This window comes from Miniopterus natalensis, chromosome 12 (genome assembly GCF_054644295.1).
Source record: "Miniopterus natalensis isolate mMinNat1 chromosome 12, mMinNat1.hap1, whole genome shotgun sequence".
Classification (NCBI taxonomy): Eukaryota; Metazoa; Chordata; class Mammalia; order Chiroptera; family Miniopteridae; genus Miniopterus; species Miniopterus natalensis.
The window spans coordinates 23070234-23095520 of NC_142092.1; the positions used below are offsets into that span (position 1 = coordinate 23070234).

At 41.8% G+C, this 25287-nt stretch overlaps 1 protein-coding gene across 1 annotated transcript; it reads left to right on the forward strand.

Annotated features, from left to right (window-relative positions):
* The first annotated feature begins 9407 nt into the window (after window positions 1-9407).
* On the forward strand, window positions 9408-11986 carry CER1 (cerberus 1, DAN family BMP antagonist). Its single transcript, XM_016214594.2, has 2 exons — window positions 9408-9914; window positions 11669-11986. The coding sequence occupies exons 1-2, from the start codon at window positions 9408-9410 to the stop codon at window positions 11984-11986; spliced, it is 825 nt and encodes a 274-aa protein (XP_016070080.2).
* The last annotated feature ends 13301 nt before the right edge of the window (window positions 11987-25287 follow it).

Sequence of the window (25287 nt, forward strand, 5' to 3'; positions counted from 1 at the left end):
TTACACACCTATTAGAATGGCTAAAATTACAAAGAGCGACCATACCAAGTATTGGCAAGGATGTCAAGAAACTGGAAGTCTCATACGCTGCTGGTAGAAATATAAAATAGTCCAGCCACTATGGAAAACAATTTAGCGGTTTCTTAAAAAATGGTAAATGTATACCAGCCATTCTACTCCTAGGTATTTACCCAACAGGAGAGAATATATATTTTCACCCAAAGACTCACACATGAATGTTCATAGCAGCTTTATCTGTAACAACCAAAACCATAAACAACCAAATGCCCACTATCATGTGAATAGATAAAAAATTTATAGTCTATCCTTTCAAAGAAGTACTATTCAGCAATAAAAACAAAAGAGCTATTGCTGTAACAACCAGGATCATTCTCAAAATAACTTTGCTGAGTGAAAGAAGTCTGACAAAAAAGAATACATGATGCATATGTAGTCCATTTATAGAAAATTCTAGAAAGTGCAAACTAATGGATAGTGACAAAAAGGAAACCAGGTGTTACCTGTGAGGAGAGGACAGGAAAGGGCAGAGAAAGGGACTGCAAGGGAACACGAGGAAACTTGTGGGAGCGATGGATTTCTTCACTTTCTTGACTGTAGTAATAGTTTCACAGATATACATACATGCATATATATATATGTCTAAATCTACCAATTTGTATGCTTTAAATACATGTTATTTATTATATATGTCAATTTTATACTTCAATGAAGCTGTTTAAAGAAAGAGAAACAAAATAATTTCTACAAAATAGTGGAAATTTTTCAAAAGAAAATGAAAGCTATATGCATGAAGATATCTTTATTTCAGGGCAATAAAAAATTGGAGCAAAATTATGATTAAAATGTCCAATGAAAGAAAAATGCTTAATGGAATATTATATTGCCTCCATCAGAATAATCATCCTATCACATAATGTTAATTTAAAATAGCAGAATATAAAATAATATATTCATCATTAAATAGCTATGTTGCAACAGGCAGACTGATGGGAAAGGAGAAGGGTTCTACTACGTAAATTTAGGTTCCTTGTCCATAAAATGGGGATATCAGTAAGTTCCTAGAAAAAATTGTTTTAAAAGTTAAATGTGAAACTATAAAGAGTATAACTGGGACGTAGTAGGCACTCCATAAAAATGCCTTTTTAAAAGCTGTAAAATTGTGTGTGCGTGTGTGTGTGTGTGTGTGAAAGAGTGACAGAGAAAAGAGAGAGACAGAGAGAGAGGGAGAGAGAGATGCAAATTACTCGGGAGAGGGTGACAGCCTCAAACAGTGCTTGTCCTCACCTGTAAGAAGGGAAAGGGGCACTGGGGGAGGGAGAGTTGAGATTTTAAGTTCCATGTTACAGGTGAGAACTTGCCCACATATTAGGACATTTGTGTTGAACATGGAAACGTTTCCAGTTTTTGGAGAAATCTAGGCGACTGAGGAAGCTCTTTTTAAAACGCAAATAGGCCTTGCTTTCAGACATGATCTATGATACGTCTATGAGCTGTGGCAGGTAGGACAAAGTTCATGTCTGTGACCTCATTATGAAGAGAGACAAGTTAGGGCTAGTTTTTTTCATATGACAGAAAGGACTGTTTGCTTTGCCAAGGAATTGTTTGTTGGTAAGGACTTGCGGATGTTTTCTCAGAATGGTTTCTCCATGGAGCCACATTTTCAGAATTTCAGTATGTGAGGAAAACACTTGTTGCACGTACTGAGCAGTCATCAGGCCCCCAAAGGAGACTTTGGTGACACTCACTGAAGAGAAAAGTGGTTCAGGGTATGTGGGAATCAGGAAGGATTCAGGCTAGAAACTAAAGAACAAAAGACCAGCAGAGACTGGTTCCCAGGAAATCACCTTCTTGCTACAGATTTCCTACCCATTAGAATCCTTGGGTCATTTTAGTGCCTAGCCGCAAATCATAGGCTACTTCGAGTTTCAGATCTGAATCAAGAGTTGAACTTTGGCAAATGCGACCAAGGCCAGCTGAGCTTTACGAAAATCTTGGGCTGAGGGTCCGGTACACAACAGAAGTCAAGCCTTACTGGAAAGTTCTGCTTTGCTTTTGCATTTTATTGTCATGATTTTTCACAGTTTGTCTCACGCAACCTTGTTACTTAATCCCCACACCTTGGAGGGAGAAATGTGTAATATTTTAATATTTATGTTACAGATACTTAACATTAGGTTTCTGCCTAGGTGTTGCCAAGATAGTCAAGCCAACCTTTATTTATAGAGGGTAGAAAATATAAATCTGTCTAAAATGCTTCATGAAATGGTCTTAATATTTCCAGAGTTGGTTTTAGTGCCTAGTCTTGGAGAGCCTTAGAAGGGTTGTCAATACAAGGTGTCATTGTTTTAGGTTTCCGATCCACGACTTGCCTTTCTCCCCAACTTCCCCCTCTTTTGGCAACTTTTCCTCGCATTCTGTCCTACATTTGGCCCCGAGTCAGTTGAAAGCTTTGCAAGTTGATTTTCCACTCCCATCTGAATTTTAACTTAGCTCCGGAACTGTTTTCCATGTGTTTTTAATCATTTGTTCATGTGTTGTGAGCTTAAGGGGGCAATATGGTTCGCTCAAGCTGCCTGCATTGTATAAGCAGAAACCGGCAGGGAGGCCGGTGGGGAAGCGGTTTTCAGAGGCCCCTACACTCGTTTCTGTCGGGGATGCACCACCGGCGTCCTCCAGCCGTAGGAAAGCCATTTACAACCTGCACAGAGTTAACTACCCCGCAGTGAGTCCTCTGGTGTGCGTTACCTTTTCTAGGAGTGCAATTCTCCATCAGCAGAGACTTGCCTGGGAACGGTGGCTGCTAAGACAATGTTCAAAGTCCTGCTCTGGCACTGTGGCCAGGCTGGGAAATAAAGTTGTATTGTGAGTCTTCCCAGATTCAATGGAAGTTTGAGTCTAGACACAGAGAATTAAGGATATGTTCTCCAGGACAAAGAGATACCTTTTAGAAAGTAAAACACACCAAAGACCTGTGTCAGAAGTTCCTGTCCACATTTTTATTGGATTTGGTATGTTAAAACAAACATTCATTAACCTCCTAAGTGTAGAATGAGGGGCCAGGAATGGGAAGTAAACAGAAAGATGTATTCAAAAACACCCCTGTTCTCAAAGTTGCTGACAACGCAGTCTCCAGCAAAGAGAGACCTGGCCTACAAGTAGCCTTCTCTCCCTGGTTAGACACATGTGCACCCAAATTATGCCAAGTCTGGGGAATCACTGCATGACAGAGTAAATAAAATCATCTATTACTCAGCGAGCCGGCGGGATGGTAGATCTGTTTTTGTAGCTTAAGTGTTCAGGACTCTCATAATTCTTTTGCCCATTCTGACCTTTTTTTCTTTCTCTATTTTATTTAGGAACAAATTCATGATAAATGAGTTAAATGTTGCAGAGAGTTCCAACAGCTACAGGAAGGTGTGGGAGATCCTGGGAAGAAAGATTTAAAGGTGTCCTAGAGCGAAAAGCTAGGCCTCAGTGGGCTGACCATGTGTCAGTGAAGGAGAGGGAGTGGAGATGGGGTTTGGACAGTTCTTTCCAAAATTTGCCTGGGAAGGTAAGAGACGACATTGACATGCAAAACCCGAAACCTTATGAAACTGAGACATTTTTTAAAAGATTCAAAACAAGCAAACATTATATCAATACTGATGGGAGGCCAGTGGAGCGGGCGGGGTTTGACAATAAGAAGGGAGACCAGTTGATAAAGCAGACTGGCGGGATGGACTCTCAAGGGCGGAGTGGAAAGCAGGGATTAATCGCTATGGTTTGCTGGTCAAATGGGAGGACACCGTCCCACCTGATGGCTTCTGTCTTTCTCTGTGGAAGACGGGGTGAGGTCGTTTGCTTGAAATTATGAAAGAGGCAGAAGAGTCAAAGGTTCAAGATAATTAGAGAAGTTTTAAAATAATCTATTTGGAAAATGAAGAGAGAGTTGACCAGAACAATAAGAAAGATTGCTGGGCAGAACTGAAGGTTCAGTTAGGACGAGAGGTAGTTAATTTACATAGAATCGATTTTTGCCGTTTTCTCACTGTCTCTGCCAGCGTCCCAGAGCCCAGGCGCAGCTCCGGGAAGGCGGACAGCTGGGGGTTCCAGGGCTGGACTTTTACGAGATGGGTGCGGGAGAAGGAACGGGGGCAAAGGAGTCAGGGATATTGCAAAAGCGTGAAGTAATGGGCGTGGATACAGCCTGGAAAGGGAAGGCAGCGAAGCAAAGACCTTACAGATATTTTTCTCTCATTCATTCATTATTTTTAAACCAATATTTTGGAGCACCTACTACATGGAAGGAACTGTTCTAGGGCTTGAAATGGTGGCTAAGGAAGACATAGCCCCTACGTTCATGGATTTAAATGCAAAGTGGAGACAGATGTTGGACAAATGTTCACAGCCATAGCTCTCTAACTACAAACGTGGCAGTGCTCTTGTAAGGATAAAGCAGAAAACAGATGCTGTGGGAGCCACCGTGAGAGCACCGAACAGCAGGACGTGGCCACGCGGGAGCGGGACGTGCAAGCCACAGTTTGGAGGCCGAGTAGTTCCTGGTAATAACCGGGGTTAAAATGTAACGCCGGGGAGGGGAGGCTGGCTGGAGCAGGGATCACCAGGTTTCAGCCAGGGTATCGAATGTGACGTCATGCAGCGCTAATGGCATGGTATCCGTCAGACCCATCCACGTGGACACTGACGTCATCCAGAGTCGTCACTGGATCAGAGGTGAAAAGAAAGGCGATGAGCCAGATGAGGGAGGCAGGGCAGGTGGTGTCCCCCCAAGGCTTAGGAAGGCGAAGGCAAGGCCCTGAGGTCGTGCAGCCTGCCAGCTGCAAGGCAGGGCCGGGAATCAGACCACGTTTCCGGGCTTCAAGGTCAGAGTCACTTCAACTGCTTTACTCTCTCTGGGAGCAGCTTTCTGCAGAGTGAAAAATGATCGAGGCGAAGGCAAGGGTGGGCAAGAAGGGGCGTGACGGAGGCTGGGCATCGGGACAGCGCCCTGGGCTGCGCAGCGAGGGGCGCACGGCCGGACGGGGGGCCCACGGCGAAGCCGGCTCACTGCCATGCCCCGGGAGCCCTCTCCGCAGTCTTGGTAAGCAGCTCATCGGTCACCTTTAGGTATAGTCCATGACGAGTGTGCAGTAACAGAGGAATCCCAGTAGCAAAAAAGAAAATGCTTCTTCGTGAGATAGGAGTGTTTTGGACAGAGAGCAATAAGGTGGCTGAAGCTGCCGGCAGAATAATCAGATGTCATCTCAGGGATCAGTGCCTAAGAGTGGAAATGGGGAATTTTTGTGGCATGCTATGCCACTTGATATTTCTTCTTTTCTATTGGCTACACACTTTGTTCTCTTAGTGTCATCGAGTTAGTTTGCTGGCCTGCCGTAAAAGGTACAAGACTGGGTGGCTTCAACAACAGAAATTCACTTTCACGTAGTTCTGGAGGCCAGAAGTCCAAGATCAAGGTGCTGAAAAGGTGATTTCTTTCTGAGGGCTTTCCCCTTAGCTTGGGGCCGCCCTTCTTCTTACTGTATCTTCACATGGTCTTTCCTCTGTGTGTGTCTTTGTCTTAATCTCCATTTCTTATGAAGACACCATTTTTATTGGAATAGTGCCCACTCTACTGACCTCATTTTAACTTAGTTACCTCTTTAAAGGTCCTATCTTCAAGTATGCTCACACTCTGAGGTACTAGGGGTTAAGACTTCAACATTTGAAGTTTGGAGAGACATAATTCAGCCTAGAACAGGTGAAAATTTCAGAAGATTGCACGTAAAAAGTTGAGAAGTATGATTGACCCTCTGTCAGGACAGGAAGCCTGGGAGGTCAGAGGAAGAGTTATCTTTCACTGTGCAATATTTTGTGTTATTTTAATTTTGTTACTATATATATCTAATACCTAATCAAAAATAAAAGGAAATGATTGTATGTCTATTGCACTTCCTTGAGCTTAACACATATTTAGTGAATACAATTAGCAGAAACACAGTGTGACAGTTCACTGTGCCTTTGGGACTTGGATCTGAACGTCCTCGATTGGTACAGGAATGCTGTCTGCCCGGCTGTTCCTTGTGTAACATATTTTGAATAAACTAGTCTCTCCAAACTCCACCGGGCCTGGATAGGGACCCCCTCACCCAGACCTAGCACCAAGTTGGCACTCAAATGCCTGCTATATGAATGAGTACATCGGTGAGGCCAACGAGTGGAGCGGCTTTGGGGAATGAGCCCTTTCAAATGTATTCTTTCCATAGAAAGCGGCAAGGAGGGCAGTGTAGGGGGCAGAATTCTATATTTTGAATAATTGATTAAACCAAAGTGTGATAAGAGATTCCAGGGGAAAGCACTTACTCTAATTTGCCCTCCTTTTTTTTTTAAAAAAAGAAAGGAAAGTTTCTGCCTTCTTTTGGGTTTTTTGTAAATAATCTAAAGTCTCTCGACACTGCTGCTATTCTTATATTTGAAAAGAGAGGTACTGGTGAGGCAATGGCATTCACCCTAAACCGACTTCTTTCACAAATCCATCAACCTGATTCCCTTTTCTGTCTCTCAGTTTAACTCCAGTGCTCACCTTCTACCCTAACACTGCCTCTCACCTTTTGTTGATTTAGGTCTGAGGTTTTCAGGAAAGAACTTAGCCTCTCTGATTCTCCTCAGAGAGCGCTAGACCCCTTTTTAGCTCCTTTCTGAGAGTCTGTAAGAGGGACAGAAAGTATAGCTTGTTACTCTCCCCTCACAGGCACACTGGGAGCTCAACCGGGTCCTGAAGACATTTCAGCGCTTAGGACAACCAGGTCAAGTTGAAATCAGAGAGTTCAGATCATGCTGAGCAAGAGTTGTGAATTGGGATGAATGAGTGAATGAGTGAGTGATAAGATTGGCCCCACTGGCTCTCATGCAGGCATGAGGTTGTTCCAAGAGGTGGACTGAGCAGGCTTGGGCACGTGTAAGCTCAGGCCCGCCTTTCCGTGGCATTTGGTACTGGCTGCACCAACAATCTGTGGTGCTCTCTCCGCAGGGCAGCTTCCTGCTGCGTCTGGAGGCCCCCTCCAGACCTCTGTCCATTTGGCTTCATCCAGATTGGGAGGTGACCGCCTGGGTCACTGAAGACCCACAGAAGCAGTATGTTTTTGTTGAAAGCTACAGAATGTTTATGTTCTTAAGCATATCGCATTCCTAGCTTTTACATTGATGAGAGGTGGTGAAAGGTGAATGCCATCTGCCCTTAGCTGTGAAAGACGGGGTTTGAAGACTGACTTATGCATCATAGTTTCTATCACAGTGGTTTTACTTCGCTAGATTAACCTGTAGGGATGTTTGCACATTTCCCAACAGGAATGACGGAATAGCAAAAGGAAATTCTCTATGAGGCCTTTTAAAATGACATTTATAAACACCAAAATTAGGATCAGAAGAAGGGGAGTTTAGGACTAAAGAAAGTAAAAAATGGATAATTGACATCCCTACAGCTAATATAATAAAGTTATAAAATGTATGGCACCATTGGACCAACTTGCTTGAGGGCAAGATCCAAGTTTTTATCATTTCCTATCATCTTCTAGTGTCTAACATGATGCCTGGCCTAATTATTTTAGTATCCAATGTTCAGAACTGAGTGACCCAAGACCCTGAGTGGAATCTCTGGGACAGTCTTCAGTTTGGGGAAATGTTGGGCACTGTGATCGACAGCAATGAAACGTCAGGCACTAAAGTAAAGTTTAGAAAGAATCAGGAAATCTGTCAGAGTTGGCTTTCATAGCATATTTATAATCAGGGAAGAGGGGCCAGCTCTGGAAAGTCTATTGCATTGGCTAGCTGGGGGGAATTAAGAAATCGAATAGCAGGCAATTAGAAAAATACTTTAAAAGAAATGGCAAATACTAATGCTCATTTAGTGTGGATCAGCTGTACCTTAATTAACACGAGCGCTGGTCCGGTGGTATTTGGTACAAATAAAATATATCTCTTCTGATAGAATTCTGGGAAAATGATGGTCCATTTGGAAATAGTTCATCATTGTAGGTAAAGGGACATATCTGAGGCTTTATCTCACAGAATCAAGCATGACTATTAAAAAGAGCACATGTCTGAAAAAGAGTCTAGTGGGATTAGGTCTTCTTAAAAAGAAAGCTTAATCAGTAATGAAAGTTGGGGGTCAGGGGGGAATGATCCGGGATTACATGTGTTACTAAAAGCAAGGAATATGGAGATTAAACTAAAAGAGCAGAAATATAAGCAGCTATCTGATCGATTTCCAATGGAAATACTGTTCAAATGGTGTGGAGGGTCAATTGGACTCAACTGTGGGGTTTCAGTTTTGTAGATGTGTTTCTTTTTCTCATCTCCTGGCCTGATTTACAACATTTTGGCATGACAGTCACCTTAACAGATTTTCCTGTATGTATCCTGGTCATCGATTATCATGGAATAAGGAACATGATATGGATTCTGTAGGGTCAAGGATTGACCAGTGGCTTCATGCCCAAGGCTTTCAAACCTGGTTCTTAGAATCCACGTTCTCAAGTCTGGCTCTTTGTTTAGAGAAAGAAAAAAACATCAGTAGGGAGGCATTGCCCTGTCCCCAGTGAGGACTGATGAATGCCAGCCTATTACTTAGGATCTTGTTGAGAAATTTGTGAACAATTGAAAGAGTTTATCTGACCAGCTGTGAATTTAGCACTGAGCATCTGATTCTTAAAATGAGGCCAATAACTTGGAAATTGTGAGTTTCCCTTTACTCTGTTACTACACAAAATCAACAATCCCAGCCATAGCTGAGTAAGAGGGAGAGTCCTCTGCTCAACACAGTTAACATCTTTCTATTCCTTCCTTTCCCTTCCCTGCAATTTTGATGTTCTTCTTTGGCTGCTCGTGTGTGTGTGTGTGGGGGGGGGGGGAGGCGGGGGGTACATGTGTAGAGCCTAAAGGACTGGGCTTTTGCCAAATCCATGCCTTTAATTTTTATCTGATATTCTCTCATAAAAACATGTTTTATCTATTTTACCCCAGCACAGATGCACTGCAAATGTTAGCTGACTCTGGTCTTCTAATAGCAGTGATGGGAAATCAGGGCAAAGAATGCGTTGTTTTCACTAATGCTGCTCTTCCAAATCTCAGACGATAAAGTGTCAGCTAACGACCCCCTGGGTCCCAGGCTTTCACTGGGGCCTTCTAAAATACACAAAACCAAAGTGAAGGCAGGACACCATTAGCACTACATAATTTAAGCAAACAAACGTGTTTACATTGCCTGGCTACTGACCACCCGCCTTCCCCTCCCACTAGCAGGTGTCTATATATGGGATCTGATCTCCTTGTTCACAGCCCCGGGGGAGTGAGCCTCTCCGTTGGGCCTCGCCTTCGGTGAACCTGGAAGAAATTTGGGCCCCGCCAGCATGCTCCTCCTCTTCCTCCAGCTGCTGGTGCTCCTGCCTCCAGGGGAGGCTGCAAGGGCCCCGGCCGGCGGCCAGAGGCAGAGCCCTGCTCCCCTGGTGCTCCTGGAAGGGAATCACGGAGAGCGCCCCGTGGGCACCCACGAGGAGGCTGAGGAGAAGCCAGATCTGTTCGTGGCTGTGCCACACCTGATGGGTGCCAGCACCACAGGGACAGGCCAGCAGCAGCCAGAGAAGATGCTGTTCAGGTTTGGCAGGTTCTGGAAGAAGCCTGAGAGAGAACTGCACCCAACCCAGGACCCTGTCAGTGAGCCCGTCCCACCCGGGGCCCAGGCCCTCGCTCAGCCTGAGGATGGGCTGCAGGTAAAGAAGTCTCCTCTTCAGGAGGAAGCCAAGAAATTCTGGCACCGCTTCATGTTCAGAACGAGTCCCGCTTCTCAGGGGGTCATCTTGCCCATCAAGAGCCACGAAGTGCACCAGGAGACCTGTAGGACAGTGCCTTTCAGCCAGGTACCTGTTCTGGGCCCAGAGGGGTTCATGGTTTGCAGGAAGGGGGTGGATAGTTGAGACGGGGGTGAGGAGGGGAAGAGGCTGCCAGGGGCCCAAATCTTGCCTAACTCCCAGACCTGGTCCTTGGATATTCCTCCTAGGACTTGGCAAAGTAAGATCATACTCCTTAAATTTCCTTCTAAACTTCCCACTCTTTCTTGGTATTCTGGAAGTGCTGCAGGAGTGGTAGGATTGTACTGCCAGTATTAGGAATTGTTCATATTGATGGCACAGAGCTTCGTTTTATGTGGTTTTATTTATTTATTTTTACCAGGGGGATGGTCTATCTGGAGAGATAAGTAAGACTGTACCCTCAGTTAGGAAACTGGGAATTTAGACCTATCACCAGAACTCTCCCTAGCTATAGTTCTACACTCTACTAGGATGTGGGTGAGCAGGTCAGCTCCATGTGTAGATAAGATGGGATACCTTGGACTCCTCCCCCAACATACTTGTGCCCATATATGATGGTCGTAATCCCTGTATTCCACATGTGACTACTTCATAGGTCTATAAAATATGTTGAGGTTGTCAGGCCTAAGTTACCATGTCATTTCTGGTATTACCACAGCAAAAATCATTTAACTTATTTTCTCATAAGCTTTTAAAAAATAATCTTGATGTGAATCATATTTCCTCCCCTTAGTAGCACTTATCTCCTGATTCATGCTGTGTTGGTTGATTTGTGGTTATCATGATTGACTTCACACTATTAAGTCAAAGGGGCATTCTGCTATCTAATTCCTCCTGTCCGTCCTGGCAACCCCCATAACCCAAATGTTGAATTAAAATATGAGAAATTGTATCAGGTTCTTAAACATAAAGATACTGAACCAAAAGCAATGCAGGATAGAGTAAAATTTTACAGTCCAATAATGCTACCCAATTAAGCAGGCCGTAGTATAAGGTAATTGGAGTGCAAGGCAATTAAAGTATTCTGCCTAAAAAGGCGAGGGTATGTAACAATAGCAAGTAAACTATCAAATAACAATGACCGCTTTGTTGGCCACGTGCAATTAGAAAATTGCCCCTAAGAATCATGCAATCAAATTTCCTTTGAAACTCTTATTTTGAATTCTACTGCTAATTAAATTCAAATTAAGGTTTTGACTGTTGCACATTTTGAAGGCCACATAAAGCTAGGGGTCTGAGGTTATGGGAGACACAGAGGTAATGCCATGTGTGATGATTTGCAGGCATGTGTTGTAACTTTGCTCCATGCAACTTCATAGATTTGGATGTACGATAGGCCCTGGAGAATGGGATAGAATTAAATTCATGATATTCTGGTCTATTCTATGAGCAACTGAAGAAATATTTATAGAGAATCTATTACGCACAATGCTCTATGAGTAGAAAGGTAAGGCACATTACTTACATAAGAAGCCAGCCATTAGAATTTTTTCACCTGGTAACATCCAATTAGACAGAATTTCTTAAAGTTTGGCACTTAAAAATTAGAGTAAATTATTTTCATATTAACTTAGGGATTTCCTAAAGGCTAATTTATTTATTTACTTAATAAAAAATATTTGGTTGAGGCGGCTTTTTGCTCATATAAATACCATTACTTGGATTTTGCAAAACGTCCAAAATTGTTAAGTTTTTGAAATTTTAGTCTGAATTATCCTTGGCTGTACAGTGTATAGCTTCTGCATCATGTGTGTTAATGAAATGACACCAGATAATTCAATATAGATATGTTTGCCTTTTAGACTATCACCCATGAAGACTGCGAGGAAGTAGTTGTACAGAACAACCTTTGCTTTGGGAAATGTGGGTCTGTTCGTTCTCCTGGAGCTGCACAGCACCCCCATACCTTCTGCTTCCACTGCTGGCCTGCCAAGTTCACCACAATGCACTTGCAGCTGAAGTGCTCAGGCCTTGCCCCCGTGGTGAAGGTGGTGATGCTGGTGGAGGAGTGCCAGTGCAAGGTGAAGATGGAGCACCACGAGCATGGACACCTCCTCCAGGCAGGCTCCCAGGCAGAATTTCATGCTCAGGACCCCTTTATCCCAGGGTTTTCAACTTAAAAAGCTATCCCACTATTACCTTGAAAAGCAAAACCACAATAGCCAAATTGTTACTTATTCAGCCTGGAAATGTGCAGTGGGTACATAATATTTTAAGGGAAAGGTGATTTAAAAAGTAGTAAGACTAATTCAGAGGAAATGGTATTCATTTAATTATCAGCACACGACTGGTATCTTATTTTGACTCTGCTGTTTACTAGCCATCGAATGTTAAGTTGTGGAAGCTTTCTCCACCTTGAGCTGCTCATCTCTAAATGAGGGACTTGAACTAGATGATTCTAAAGTCCTTCCCACTACTCATATTCCATGATCTATTATCTCCAAGTTTTGGTAAAATCCCTCCATCTGAATGAGGAAAAGAAAAAACCACAAAAATAGGTTTCTTTAGTAGCTTGTCAAAGCACCAGCTAATGTATATATACATAAAATTGGTAGAAGGACTCCTCATATCTATAGCCGCCTTTGCATCTCAGGGAGTGTTTTATTTGACTTCTATCAGATGATTAAGTAATTCCATAGATGTAAGGAGTAATTGTTTGGCTGCCTCCTTATTTTTGATACTCCCCATATAAAGTTATCTGGCTTTGAAGAGGGACATTGACCTTACGTTTAGTGCTTTTCATAGGGGTAGGGAGCAATCATTGGTAGCCAAACAAGTACCTGTTTTATGGGGGAGGAAAAAGAGGTTAACCCAGGCTTAAAGGTCAATCCAGAGATGCTAATGAAAGTAACCAACGGAATCCCAGTAGATGTCACATTAAATAAACTGCAAATGACTTAAAATGGAAACAATTTACAGGTGAAATTCTTTATCCACATGCATTTTGGATTAGGTAGTAAGTAAGGGTTCTGTGTTTGGATGACTGTTTTTTGCTACCATATAAAACTTCGTATTACAAATTTTATTCTGTAAATGCTACAATCGCAAGTTCTTAAAATATTCTGCCATGACATTCGATTGTCTTATATGTTGTCCTTATTTATTTTTTGGCATTTTAAATATGTTTTTATTGCCCGGCCGGGCGTGGCTCAGCGGTTGAGTGTCGACCTACGATCCAGGCGATCGGGGCTTGATTCCCAGTCAGGGCACATGCCCGGGTTGCAGGCTGCAGCCGATCAATGACTCTCTCATCATTGATGTTTCTATCTCTCTCTCTCCCTCTCCTTTCCTCTCTTTGAAATCAATAAAGATATATTTTAAAAAATAAAATAAATAAATAAATGTTTTTATTGATTTTTAGATAGAGAGGAAGGGAGAAGGAGAGATAGAAACATCGATGAGAGAGAACCGTCCATCGGTTGCCTCCTGCACGCCCCCTACTGGGGATCGAACCAGCAACCTGGGCATGTGCTCTGACCAGGAATTGAACTGTGACCTCCTGGTTCATGAGAGGACACTCAATCCACTGAGCCACACCGGCTGGGCTCTCCTTGTTTTGTCTGTTCCATAATTTAAAGGCACTATCTGGAGGTTACCTAGCTAGAAACATTTTGGAAATGGCTTTAGAGGCTAATGACAATGGCCTGAGTGTTCCTTCTGACTCTTCAAACTGCTTTCTGTGAAGGTCCTTCAATCACTGTCTTCTGTGAATTGTATTTGTCCCATTTTTATTTAGATGCACATATTATGCAGAGCTGGCTTTCTCTGCCCGCATTTCCTTTTCTATAATTATTCTTTAAAAATTCACCTTAGAAATTATTTTAATTATTTGGATCCCTCTGATTTCAACATACACGTAAAAAGTGTTTCCCAGAATAATGACTCTTTTCTTTAAAAAAAAAAAAAAAGAAATCAATACATATTTTAATTCTCTTTACTCACACTGTCCTGGTGTTTTGAGGAAGTGAATACATTTATACTTAGTGTATATTCTACAACATCAACATAGTAGAATATGAGCTACACAGATACACATGTGGCATTTACATCAGAATATATTATGCCCTTTGGTAGCCAAAGACAACCTAATTGACTAAGATATGATCATAAGAATAGGACTGTTAAGCATTAATGATATCCCAGCTGGTCAATATATCTTGGTGCCAAAAGCTATTGAGCAGCTGCCTAGCTTGCAGTTTGCCTCACCCTGATCATGTGAACCTATCTTTGCCAATTGGACTAGACTTCTCCTCCTGACACACTTGCAAAGCCCTTTCATCTATCCTTGCATATAGACTCTCAAGCTCAGGCCCCAAACAGTCATCAGTTTTATTTAAACTCAGGCCTGCCCTTCCCTCACATGTGAATTCAAGATGAGATAGCTGATGATAGTGGTATCAGAGCTTACATTCATAGAGTAATAACATGAAACTCACAAAATTGCCCATATTCAATCATTTTACTTACAAAAAAGGCAATTTGCAATGGTTCAACATAATGCATGGGAACATAAGAAAACAAGAGGGAACACACATATATCAAACATCTATTAAGTGCCAGATACTATCCTAGGTCTTTTACATAAATTACAGAATTTATGTCATACATAAATACAAAAATTATACATTCCTCTCAAAATCTTGTGAGGTGGGTAAATACCCTATTTGATAGGTGAGGTAAATAAGTCTTAAAAAGTTTAAGCAACTTGGAGTATATTTTCTATTTGTATTAAAATGTTTGCTCATTCATTGTCCATCAACTTATATTTAAGTGTTCTAGGTCTCATGACTATAGACCTCAAAGCTAATTTCTTTTTACCTCTTTTTTAGCTCTCATATTGAAGGATGTTGATGTTGTTTCTTGAAAGAGAAATCATGCTTAGGTCTGGTCTTCAGATAAGCATTGTCCTGACTTGAGAGGTGGTCACCGCATGCCTCCTCATCAATCTTTGTCTTGTTTTCCTCCCGATTAAAATTAAGCTGATAATGATTACTTCAAAATTCCTGTGCTGACCAAGTGCAACTAACAGCACATCAGGGAGTTTCACAGTCTGTAAAACTACAAGGAGTTAATTCATTCTTCTCTATTCAAACTTATTTTAAAATTTTTGTTTTGAGGAATTAAAAATACAGCTTATTTGTTGATTGATTGATTGATCAATTGGTTTTTAGAGAGTGAGGAGGAGAGAGAGAGAGACATCCATTTGTTGTTTCACTTATTTATGCATCGATTGGTTGATTCTTGTATGTGCCCTGACCAAGAATCGAACTTGCAACCTTGGTGTATCAAGATGATGCTCCAATCAGTTGAGCTAGCCGCAGGGCTTGTTTTGAGAAATTTAAAAGACAGAAAAATGCAGAGAATAACATAACACTCAAGTTTTCACCAGCAGAATAGTTAATATTTTCTTATCTTGCGCTTCTTGTCTATTTTTTAAAAGAAATAAACCATTTTGCATATAAGTCAAGTCCCCTTTAACTACCATGCTGAGTCCCATTCCCCAAAACCCTGACCTAACACCCCCAACCCAAAGATCCCTGTTTATAATTCCAATGTCCTTTAATATTTCTGCAAACATGCATACACATCCATAAATAATATAGGATGATTTTTGTGTATATGTTCCTTTGTTCACCAGCTATGTGCAAGATGCAGCTCTAGATGCTGCGAATATAGAAAGGAAACAAGTCAGACAAGATTCTGCTCCTAGTGGGGGGAGAAAAGCAATTTGAAAATCAGTGGAGCCTGGCTGGCATGGCTCAGAGGTTCAATTCCCGGTCAGGGCACATGCCCGGGTTGCGGGCTCGATCCCCAGTTGGGGGCATGCAGGAGGCAGCCGATCAATGACTCTCTCATCACTGATGTTTCTGTCTCTCCCTCTCCCTTCCTCTCTCTGAAATCAATTAAAAAAAATTTTTTTTTTTAAATGAAAATCAATCAATTCATCCATCAATCAACTGAAAAGGAAAAATATCAGATGGCTATAGGTACAATGACATTTTAAATACATTTTAAATAATTGTTCTACAGTTATTTTTCCACACAGGATTCAGGCTTGTTTTTATAAGTTTTTGGTTTTTTAATATATTTTTAACTCTATTCTAAAAACTTGGCATTAAGTATTTCCTACAGAGAGTGATTAAATTAACTTTGATAATTTATTTTTAAATGTACATAGTCTCTTTAACCTGCCTATTTAATTCCCAATTAAGAATTTCAGTATCATCTGAATTTTTACAAAAAATTTATTCTATAATTTTTTGATTATAGACACTATACTGAGAACTCTGGAATAATTAAAGGTAAAAAGATACATTTCCCTCCACCCCACAGCTTACATTATAGTAGCAGAGATAATATATGGAAATCAATAACGATAGTAATAATAGTGACAACTACTAATTGCTGAGCCCTTACTATGTGTTCAAGTGCTTTATATTCCTCGTGTCATAGAAATAGATATTTTATACCCATTTTTTTTGACACAAAGAGATTGAGAGTGAGAGATCTTCAGTTATTCAGTTCCCAAATATTTATGATAATGATGAGCCTGGTTACTCTGATGGATACAGAGAATATAAAAAATGAATGTATGAGTATCCGAATATAATTTCTGATTTTAAGACGTTTACAGTCCAAGAACAAGTAACAATGCACTTGTTTCTATAAATGCTAGAATGATGTTTCTCCTCACCACACCCCAACCCCAACTCAAATGCCACTTCCCCAGAGGCCCCCCTTAACTCCTAGACAAAGCCAGGTTCACTCTTTCTATGACTTCACGACACTGTTCACCTTCATGTCAGAGCACTCACCTCAGTTTCTAATTATCCCTTTGTTTGTGTCATTATTAGTCAAATGTAACCTCCGTAAGAGCAGGAATTATACTGGGTTTCTTTTGCCACTGTGACCAATGCCTAGGAAAGTGTGCCGCACGTTGTAGGTGCTCAAAGAGTTTTTGTCTGCGTAAAAAAAACAATATCAGCGGGTATTACATGTTGAAAGTAGACATGTTTTAGGCACTGTGCCAAGAACTTTACATACATCATTTCATTTAACCCTCGTGAAATCCTGTGAGGCGGGGAGCACTGCATTATTTTAAACAGGAAGATGATGAAGGTCATATAAATTAAATAACCTACCCAAAGTATACTGCTGGGCAGGCTGGCGAGCAGCAGAAACGGAATGATTCCAAAGTCCCCTGTCTTCCCTACTATTGCGCAGTGCCTCGGGCTAGCCACACACACACACACACACACACACACACACACACACACACACACACACACACACAATCAGGGGCAAACACCTGATTCATCCACTGGTCCGTTCCTTCTCTGATTCTCACAGCCCATTATCCATGCCTGTCTTAAGTCACTTATGTCAGTGAGGATGCTTCCACCACAAGTAAACAGAAAACACAGCTCAGAATATATTAAGTTATAAAGGGATTTGTTACTTCACTAATAGGAAGTCTGGAAGGCAGCTAGCTCGCTTGGTGGTCAAGCCAGAAGTTCCACCATTCCGTCAGTGACGCGGGCCCCTTCCGCCCCTCTGCTCTCCCGCTCTCAGTGTGCTCTCCGCCAGCTGAAACTCCCCTCTGGCCCGGCCGGCGGGGCTCAGCCATTGAGCGTCGACCTAGGATCCAGGAGATCGGGGTTCGATTCCAGGTCAAGGCACATGCCCGGGTTGCGGGCTCGATCCTCAGTAGGGGGCGTGCAGGAGGCAGCCGATCAATGACTCTCTCATCATTGATGTTTCAACACTCTCTCTCCCTCTCCCTTCCTCTCTCTGAAATCAATAAAAAGATACGCTTTAAAAAAATTAAAAATAGAAATAAAACTCCCCTCTGTCACAATATGGCTGCTGAGTTCCAGACATCATGTTTCACCATTCACGCATCAATGTCCATAGTAGAAAGAATGGATTCTCTCCCACTTGTGTCCCTTTTAAAGAGCTGAATGAAGTCAGCAATGTTGAGGAAAATTAAACAATAGAACCAAATCTTTGCCAGCAAAGGAATAAAGAGAACATAGCTATTGAGTAGGCAGGCACATGTCTGCCACAGGCTTTGCAACATTTTAACTTATGTTATCATTATTTCTTTACCTATTTTATATTTTTTTCTAGATTATAAACTCCTTAACAGCAAGTCCTATATATTAAATATTTTTATTATCCCTTTGCTTCCAATATAATGTTTTTTGTTTAATATAGTATATTGTTTTAATATTATTAAACGCATAAAATATTATTTTATATATTGTACTATTAATATAGGAATATTTTAATATAAATGTATTTGCACATATATATATATATAAACATGGACACATGCATAAGATGTATAATTTTTGCATTTTCTAAGGGATAAATGCTCAATACATGTAAGCTAAATCAATGAATCTGGGAGCAGCTCTTGGAAGGAAGGATAGTGTACATAGTGCGGGGAGTTTTGAATGGCAGCCAACAGGTTTTAAGAATGTATTTGGTAGGCAATGGGGAGTATTTGAAGGTTTCTGAGCATATTAGGATGGGATAGGCTCATGAACCCCCCGAAATGTGCACAAATGTGTACATGGCCATATTTTAGGGGAGAAGGTCCAGAATTTTCATGAGCTTCTCCAAGATTTCCATGATTCAAAACTCCTAAGAGGTAAGACAAATTAGAATGGAGAGAAGGCAGGGGTGCCAGAAGAGCTGGAAGAAGCCTAGGAAATTATATGCACAAATCTCTCTGACTGGAACTCAGGAAAGTCTGGTTTCCATTTCAGGAACAAAGGGTGGATTTTAAATGTTCATCAGTGGGTCCGCTTCACCTTCTTTCATCTGATGCTCGCAGTCAGGGGCGTGCAGTGGTGAACCGGGTGAGTAATAATACCCTGAGCGGAGGAATGGACTTTCCTGTAATTCTAGTTTTCCAAAGCCAGGTCCTACTTATCCACCCACGTTTCCGGGAGGGAGCGCACATTTTCATTTAACTGCCTCTCTCTCATTCTGTTTTGTTCCCCTTCGCTCCCTCCCAGCAAAACAACCACCAGTGACCCACCTGTGTGTGGGGACTCGGGTTAATATTTTTCAAGAAGTTATCACGGCTTCCTCTTGTCGACCAGCTAAGGGAAACACACCTATTTCCATCCAATATCCAAAGAACAAGAATTTCCAGTCAGCACTTTGCCAGTCCTAATTCTGTTACTGAAAGGAAACCTGCATCCTGCCTGAACCTTAGGCAAGAAATAGGTGAAAACAAATGGATACACAGATTTCACATTTTATACCAGCTCAACCAAGACACTAAAAAGATGCCTCTTTCAGGGGCCTGGGGTCCATGGGATTTTGTAGTGTCTTGCAGGACCATGAGAACTCAGTGTGAACCTATCATTGAAGGCCCTCCCAAATGTGCAGCTGGCACAGAAAGAGACTATACCCCCATCCTTCTGATTGTCTCTAACAGAGATTATGAACCCCAGCAGAGCTCTAAGAAAAATTGCAGAGCAGGTGGACTTTTCTTTGGCGTCTGCTGTATCTTTTTCTGCCTATGATCTCTCCCTTGAGCTTCCTCCCCCTCTCTCACCTTCATTTTCAGGATATCCAATTATCTAAAATTGTCCAGAGCTCCTAATTCCTGCCCACTCACCTATCTGGCCCATCAATGTGTTTATCCAATTAACATCTATTTAGGACTTATTCAAGGTCAGGCATTGTGCTGACACACTGGGGTACCAAGGTGGCTATGACAGGTTCCTGTCCTTCAGGAGCCATAATTTACCTGCCTGGAGAGTTTGGGTTTCATGCTACAGGTGACTGCTTCCTAATCGAGAATTACCTATGAACTTATAAAATGCAGAAGTTCTGTTTCAATGGGTGGGGGTAGGGACAGGGGACAGTAGGCAATAGTCAATATATTTTTAAAGTTTCACAGGTGATTTTGCCAGAAGGCCAGATCATGAGGAGGTGGGTGTCACTGAAGAATTCTGGTCACAGGAATTCTGGACACTTGCTCAGATTTCCTCTAGAAGGAAAGCATTGTGCTCTCAGACACCTTCTGAATCTAGTTCTTTTAAGTTTGGTGGTGGAAGTTTCAGACATCATTCCCTTCTGGAATCTCCTGTTGTTCCAAGATTCTCTTCTAAATTCTTCAAATTTTATTTCTGTGTGATTTGTAAGTAACATTACTCTTGCACAGCTAATGAAATTGCAGGGGTTTTTGTTTGATTTGGTTTGGTTTTTTTGCCCAGAGGAAATACAGGTGTTTGAATTGATTTTTCTCCCCCAAATAAGTTGCTCCTTTTTTTAAAAAATTACATACCTATTGTACATCTTCCTCCATTAGCATTTAGCACTGTAGTTCAATAACTCAAATACTAGTGGCCCTAAAACTTACTTTGGGTTCTTACAACAATGCTTCCTTGGCTCCACACCCAGGACTACTGATTTACTGATATGCTCAGGGATCTGCATTTTTCTATTTTTTTATTGTGAAGATTTTAACACAAAAATGTTGAAAGAAAAGTATCAAGAAACCTCTATAGCTACCACCTTAATTCAACAATCATTGACATTTCACCATATTTTTAAATTTCCCAGTATTTTATGAATATGTGTATGTGTGTTCTCTATGTGTTTTATATTGTGGAACCATTTGAAAGCTAATTACAGATGTCCTGGCACTTCCCCCTTGATACTCCTAAGAGTATGCATCTCCTAAGAGTGAGGATATTCTCCTACATAATAAAGATGATATCATTATTGCCCCTAAGAAAACTAACATTTCCAAAATATTGCATCTAGCCATTTGCATTTTCACAGATACCTTCTGAATCTAGTTCTCTTAAGTTTGGTGGTGGAAGTTTCAGACATCATGGTGGGCTAATGAAGGAGATCTTTGGGGAGCAAGCAGGATTCACGGGAAAACCCAACTAAGTCTTGAGTTAGCTTTGGGTAGATTTTACAAATCAGGGCAGACAACTCTTGCAGAATGTCCTTTCCACTTGAGATAGAGTCTCAGAGAAGCCAGACAAGTCCTACAGCTCCTGGGATGCACTTCCACGCGCTGGTTTGAACTATAGGAAAGGTGAAAGGTTCTTCCCTGCCCTGAGCAACTTCAAAGAAAATCCTCCTGTTCTCATGTTTACGATGGGAAGTTGACTGTTGAGTCAACTTTCTACAGAGTTAACAACGTACTTGGTTTAAGGGATAAGATGTGCTTCAGTGGAAATGATCAGTTGAATGAGTCCCTGCTGTGATTAAAGAGTTAAAATTGTGGCTCAGAGTCGTGCTTCAGGGGAGCTGTAGGAAACGGGGATCGTGGGAGTTGCAGTGTGACACTTCTGCGTGCTCTCTAATCTTGTCTCCATAAAACAGCATCGGCTGCGGCTGCACGTGGTGTCATTTTAACATGCTCTTTTAATATTTACAGTGTGCCTGTAAAAGACTTCATGATGACAGTTGGTAATTCCCGTGGCACTTTGATGCAGGACAGCACGACTGTGGTCAGATTGCCTCGGAAAAGAGTCTCTGAGAATACGGGTTGTCACAAATGCAGGCCTGGGAAGGATTCCTGGGCATAGACCCCATTTCATTGCCTGCATAGTTCGGTAATTTCCCACACAGCAAGAGCTGAATAGGAAAAGGAAGTGAGAAGACTGCTTACTAGAACGGGTGTGAGCTTGTCAGTGACTTTTTGGTGTTGTAATGCAGTTCCAGTGAAAGTCACTCCTTGACTGAGAGAGCAAAGGACAGATGCGAGCAGAAACGGTGTGCGTGCGTGGTATGTGCATGCCTAGGAGTTCGCTGCTGTTCAAGGCAACACAGGTATTTATTAAACCCAAGATGCAGCTGGTTTAATAAATAGTCAATCCTTCACCATTGCTTCCCCTGAATTCCTCAGTTAGGGGCTTGCTGGCCCTGTGCCGTTCTCCATCACAACACTCTGAGCCTGCACTGCCTGTGAAATTTTCTCAGATATCTCTCTTTATTGTTACATCCATGGGGACCACATTTTTACCAGCTAAGGCTAAGGCTTCCTGCTGTGGTGCTGCAGGGTGCCAAACGTTGAAATGTCAGGTGGCTAAATTTTTCATGTGTTAGGTGTAGATACCATAAACCCGAGCGAAGCAGGCCTGTTGAGTTAGTATATTTGGACACCAACAAAAATTCATTCTCCAAAGTGTTTTAGAGCCATATGTTATAGCACAAAGTACTGTTCTTATTACTTTTGAAACCTGGATTTTCCTTTTAGGACTCAGATTATTTTATTCCCCAGTCAGCATCCTCTCCACATGAGCCAGGTGAGCTCTCAGCGTCTTCATCTCCTTCCAGGCCCTGAACACTCCCCTCTTTCCTTTCCCTGTCTGAGAGCCCTGCACCTCCTGTTCTTTTGTCTACATGGAGATGAAAGCCATTGAATTTATAAATCTCAGCTTCCCTCCTCTCCTCTGAAAATCTCCCACTTGGTCACCCTCTGGCTCTTCTTTCCCTTCTGACTTTGAGAATTAACTGTTTCTTTTTCTACCAAAGATAACCTTCCTATTTGGACTCTGGAGTCTACTAGTTCTTTGCCCCATACTTTAAGTTCCCAATTTTAACTTGTCTTCCTTTCCTCTATTTTTATGGTCTTGTCTTGGCTACAAACCCAGGCTTCCCACATTTCTTCTGCTATTTTCATATAATGAAATCTCTCAATGAAAATCTCACTCATTAGAAGAGTTTGGTATTATCAAAATTGCCCCATTTTTAAAGTGTTCTTTCCATTAAACCAGGGCAGGGCTTTCCCTCATTTTTTCTAGACCTATTTTACTTATTTGGAACTCTTTTAAGTCCACCTGCTTTTGTTTTCTAAAAATACTATTCACAAAAAATAGTCTTTTTAAAGCTAAAAAAATATTAATTTAAAAATTAAAGCTCTTTTCAGTGTTAAAAATCTTGTGTACTATTCACAAATGAATTATTAGGCATTTGGGAATACAAATTTGAGTTCTGACAGTTGTATTGATCTGCTAATGGGCTGCCTTTACAAGGCATTTTGACATCATAACTGTACGTTTCTGTTTCACAGGAAAAATTTACTTTACATTTAGTCCTACTGTTTAGCTGTCGTGGCATTTAACTGGTGAGAAAGCATTATGACAAATGTATATGTGTATTATTTTTGAGCAAATAGGCCAGCGAGTTTTGAATAGAACATAAAGAAATATAGTGTTGTTTTTTTCTCTCAAAGGGTCAACTTTTGATTTTTAAGTTACCTGTCTTTGATTATATAGATTTTCCTGAGAGATATTTATGCCATAAAGTTGCTACAAAAATAGGTTTTAAAAGGACTTTTTCCCTTCTGCCTTATAACTTGATCCCACATTTCTCCAAAGGATGAGGGATCAGGGTGATCTGCCCAAAGTGAAACTGGACACAATGGGTCCAGGCTGCCTGTCACCATTTCAGCCAATTAAGCAGAGACAAGGTTGAATCATATATGAGCTTTTATTCCAATAATGCCAGCAGTTTGGGGGAAAGCAGCAGGCTTTGTCCACATAAAATCTGCTCCACCCGCCCCCTCCCTCCATAAGCCAGTTCCTTGCGTTGAGTAGAAGGATGAGGATTACATATGAAAGTGGGCAGGAAGGAATCAGAAAGGGTGGAATGGTTTACAGCTCACAGGAAATGGGGGCCGGGGGCTGCAAAAGGTGGGGCGCCTCCGGGACCCCTTTGTTTTGGGACCAGGGAACTAGGTTGTTATCTTTCCATGATAAAAGCAGAATGGACTGCTCTCCAAGGTCAACTCCCAGCCAGGTAAGAAAGTGCTTTTTCTAATTAGAATAGAACAATCACAGGTAACAGAACACGATCAACATTTCTTATAACCGTAGCTAACAATCTCGGGCAACAGAGCATGATTAACATTTCTACCCCCAGCAAAAGCATCACTTCGTCCCAGTTTGGAAGAGTGTCATTGCTGAGAATGGCAGCTACTGTTACTGGGCCATTGCCACCGAAAGGGAGACCTCTTTCCTGAGGAGCCTTGACTGTGAATCCTGACTCCGGGCAGCTTTCCTTATCAAGTGGGTTGTTAAAACTTAATCAGCTGAAGACTACCGGGTACAAACCCGTAGCCTGACCAAACGAAGCTGATTGCTTGCAAGGAGGAAAGGCACTTCGGAGGAGTGCCACTCGCAAAGCAGCAGGAGAAGGTGTCTTGTGATTTGGGCCCCCATTTGAAGGATTTTGAAGATAACCTAAGGGAAGGAGAGATCAGTTTTGGACTAGTTGCTCTTTTGAAGTAGGATTAGGAAAGGAAGGAATTAACTAGGAATTGGGTGCTGTCATGAGGTGAAGGTGGCTGAGAAATTGGGAATCCCTAGGAATAAATGAAAATAGCAGGCGAAAGCATCGCTGGTCAGTAATCACCCAAAGAGAGGGTCATTACGATCATGTATAACTGCTGCATGGCGCTGGTGGAAACCGTGTTTTCTATAACCCTTGCAGCTGGCTTTATCTGTGTCTATTCTACCAGCCCAAGGTCAGTGCCAGGGCTTCTTTTTTCTTTTCAGTCTAAGATGATTGTCATTCTTTCCATTCCAAACAGACTTTAACTCTTTAGGGTCCTGGGCTCTAAACCCACCTCATTGTTTACCTGGATACAGTTCCCCACTGGCACTTAACCAGACTGTAAGAGTCTCAGGCTCTTCTTCATTTAACGTAGTAGAAATCTTTAGAGCAAGCATCAGGCAACCCTAAGAAGCTGAGGCACGCCATATGGCTCCACTAACAGGTTCCAGTCTAGGCTATTAATAACTTATTCAGATGCCCACCACTGCCCTCACTAGTAGGCTTTCTGCATTAGATTTCCCTCCCCCAAAGCTTCACAGCTCCTCGGTGACGATGGCATTGCATTGGAACTCATTATGTGACTCCGTCCCATCTCCCCATTCCCTTTTCTACCTTCCCGTGTATTCTGCATTTGAGCCACACTAGGTGGACCATGGTACTTTCATGAATCCATTCCTTTGCAAACATTTTCCCTGATTCTGGAGGGATCCTTCGTCCTTGATCAAAATCCTATTGTCACTTGCCTGATGCAAGAACTTTTCTGCAGAAAGCTTCTCCTGAATCAGCTGCTGACTCAACTAGCTGCTCCTTTAGCACCCCTCCAGCACTTTGCTTGTAACTCTGTTTAGCATTGCTTTTATTCTATCTCCCAAGCACACAGTGGTTTTTTAGAGTTATCCTTGATATTTGGAAAAAAAAAAAGTTTATTTTTCCTACTTTCTATGTTCCTAGGGCAACTTCTTAATCTGATGTTCATGACTTCCTTGTGGTTCTCTGGAGATGTGGGAAGGCGGAGCACTTTGTGAAACGTCATATATATGTCTGTACAAATGCATTTAAGTAAGAGTGTGTGTGTGTGTGTGTGTGTGTGTGTGTGTGT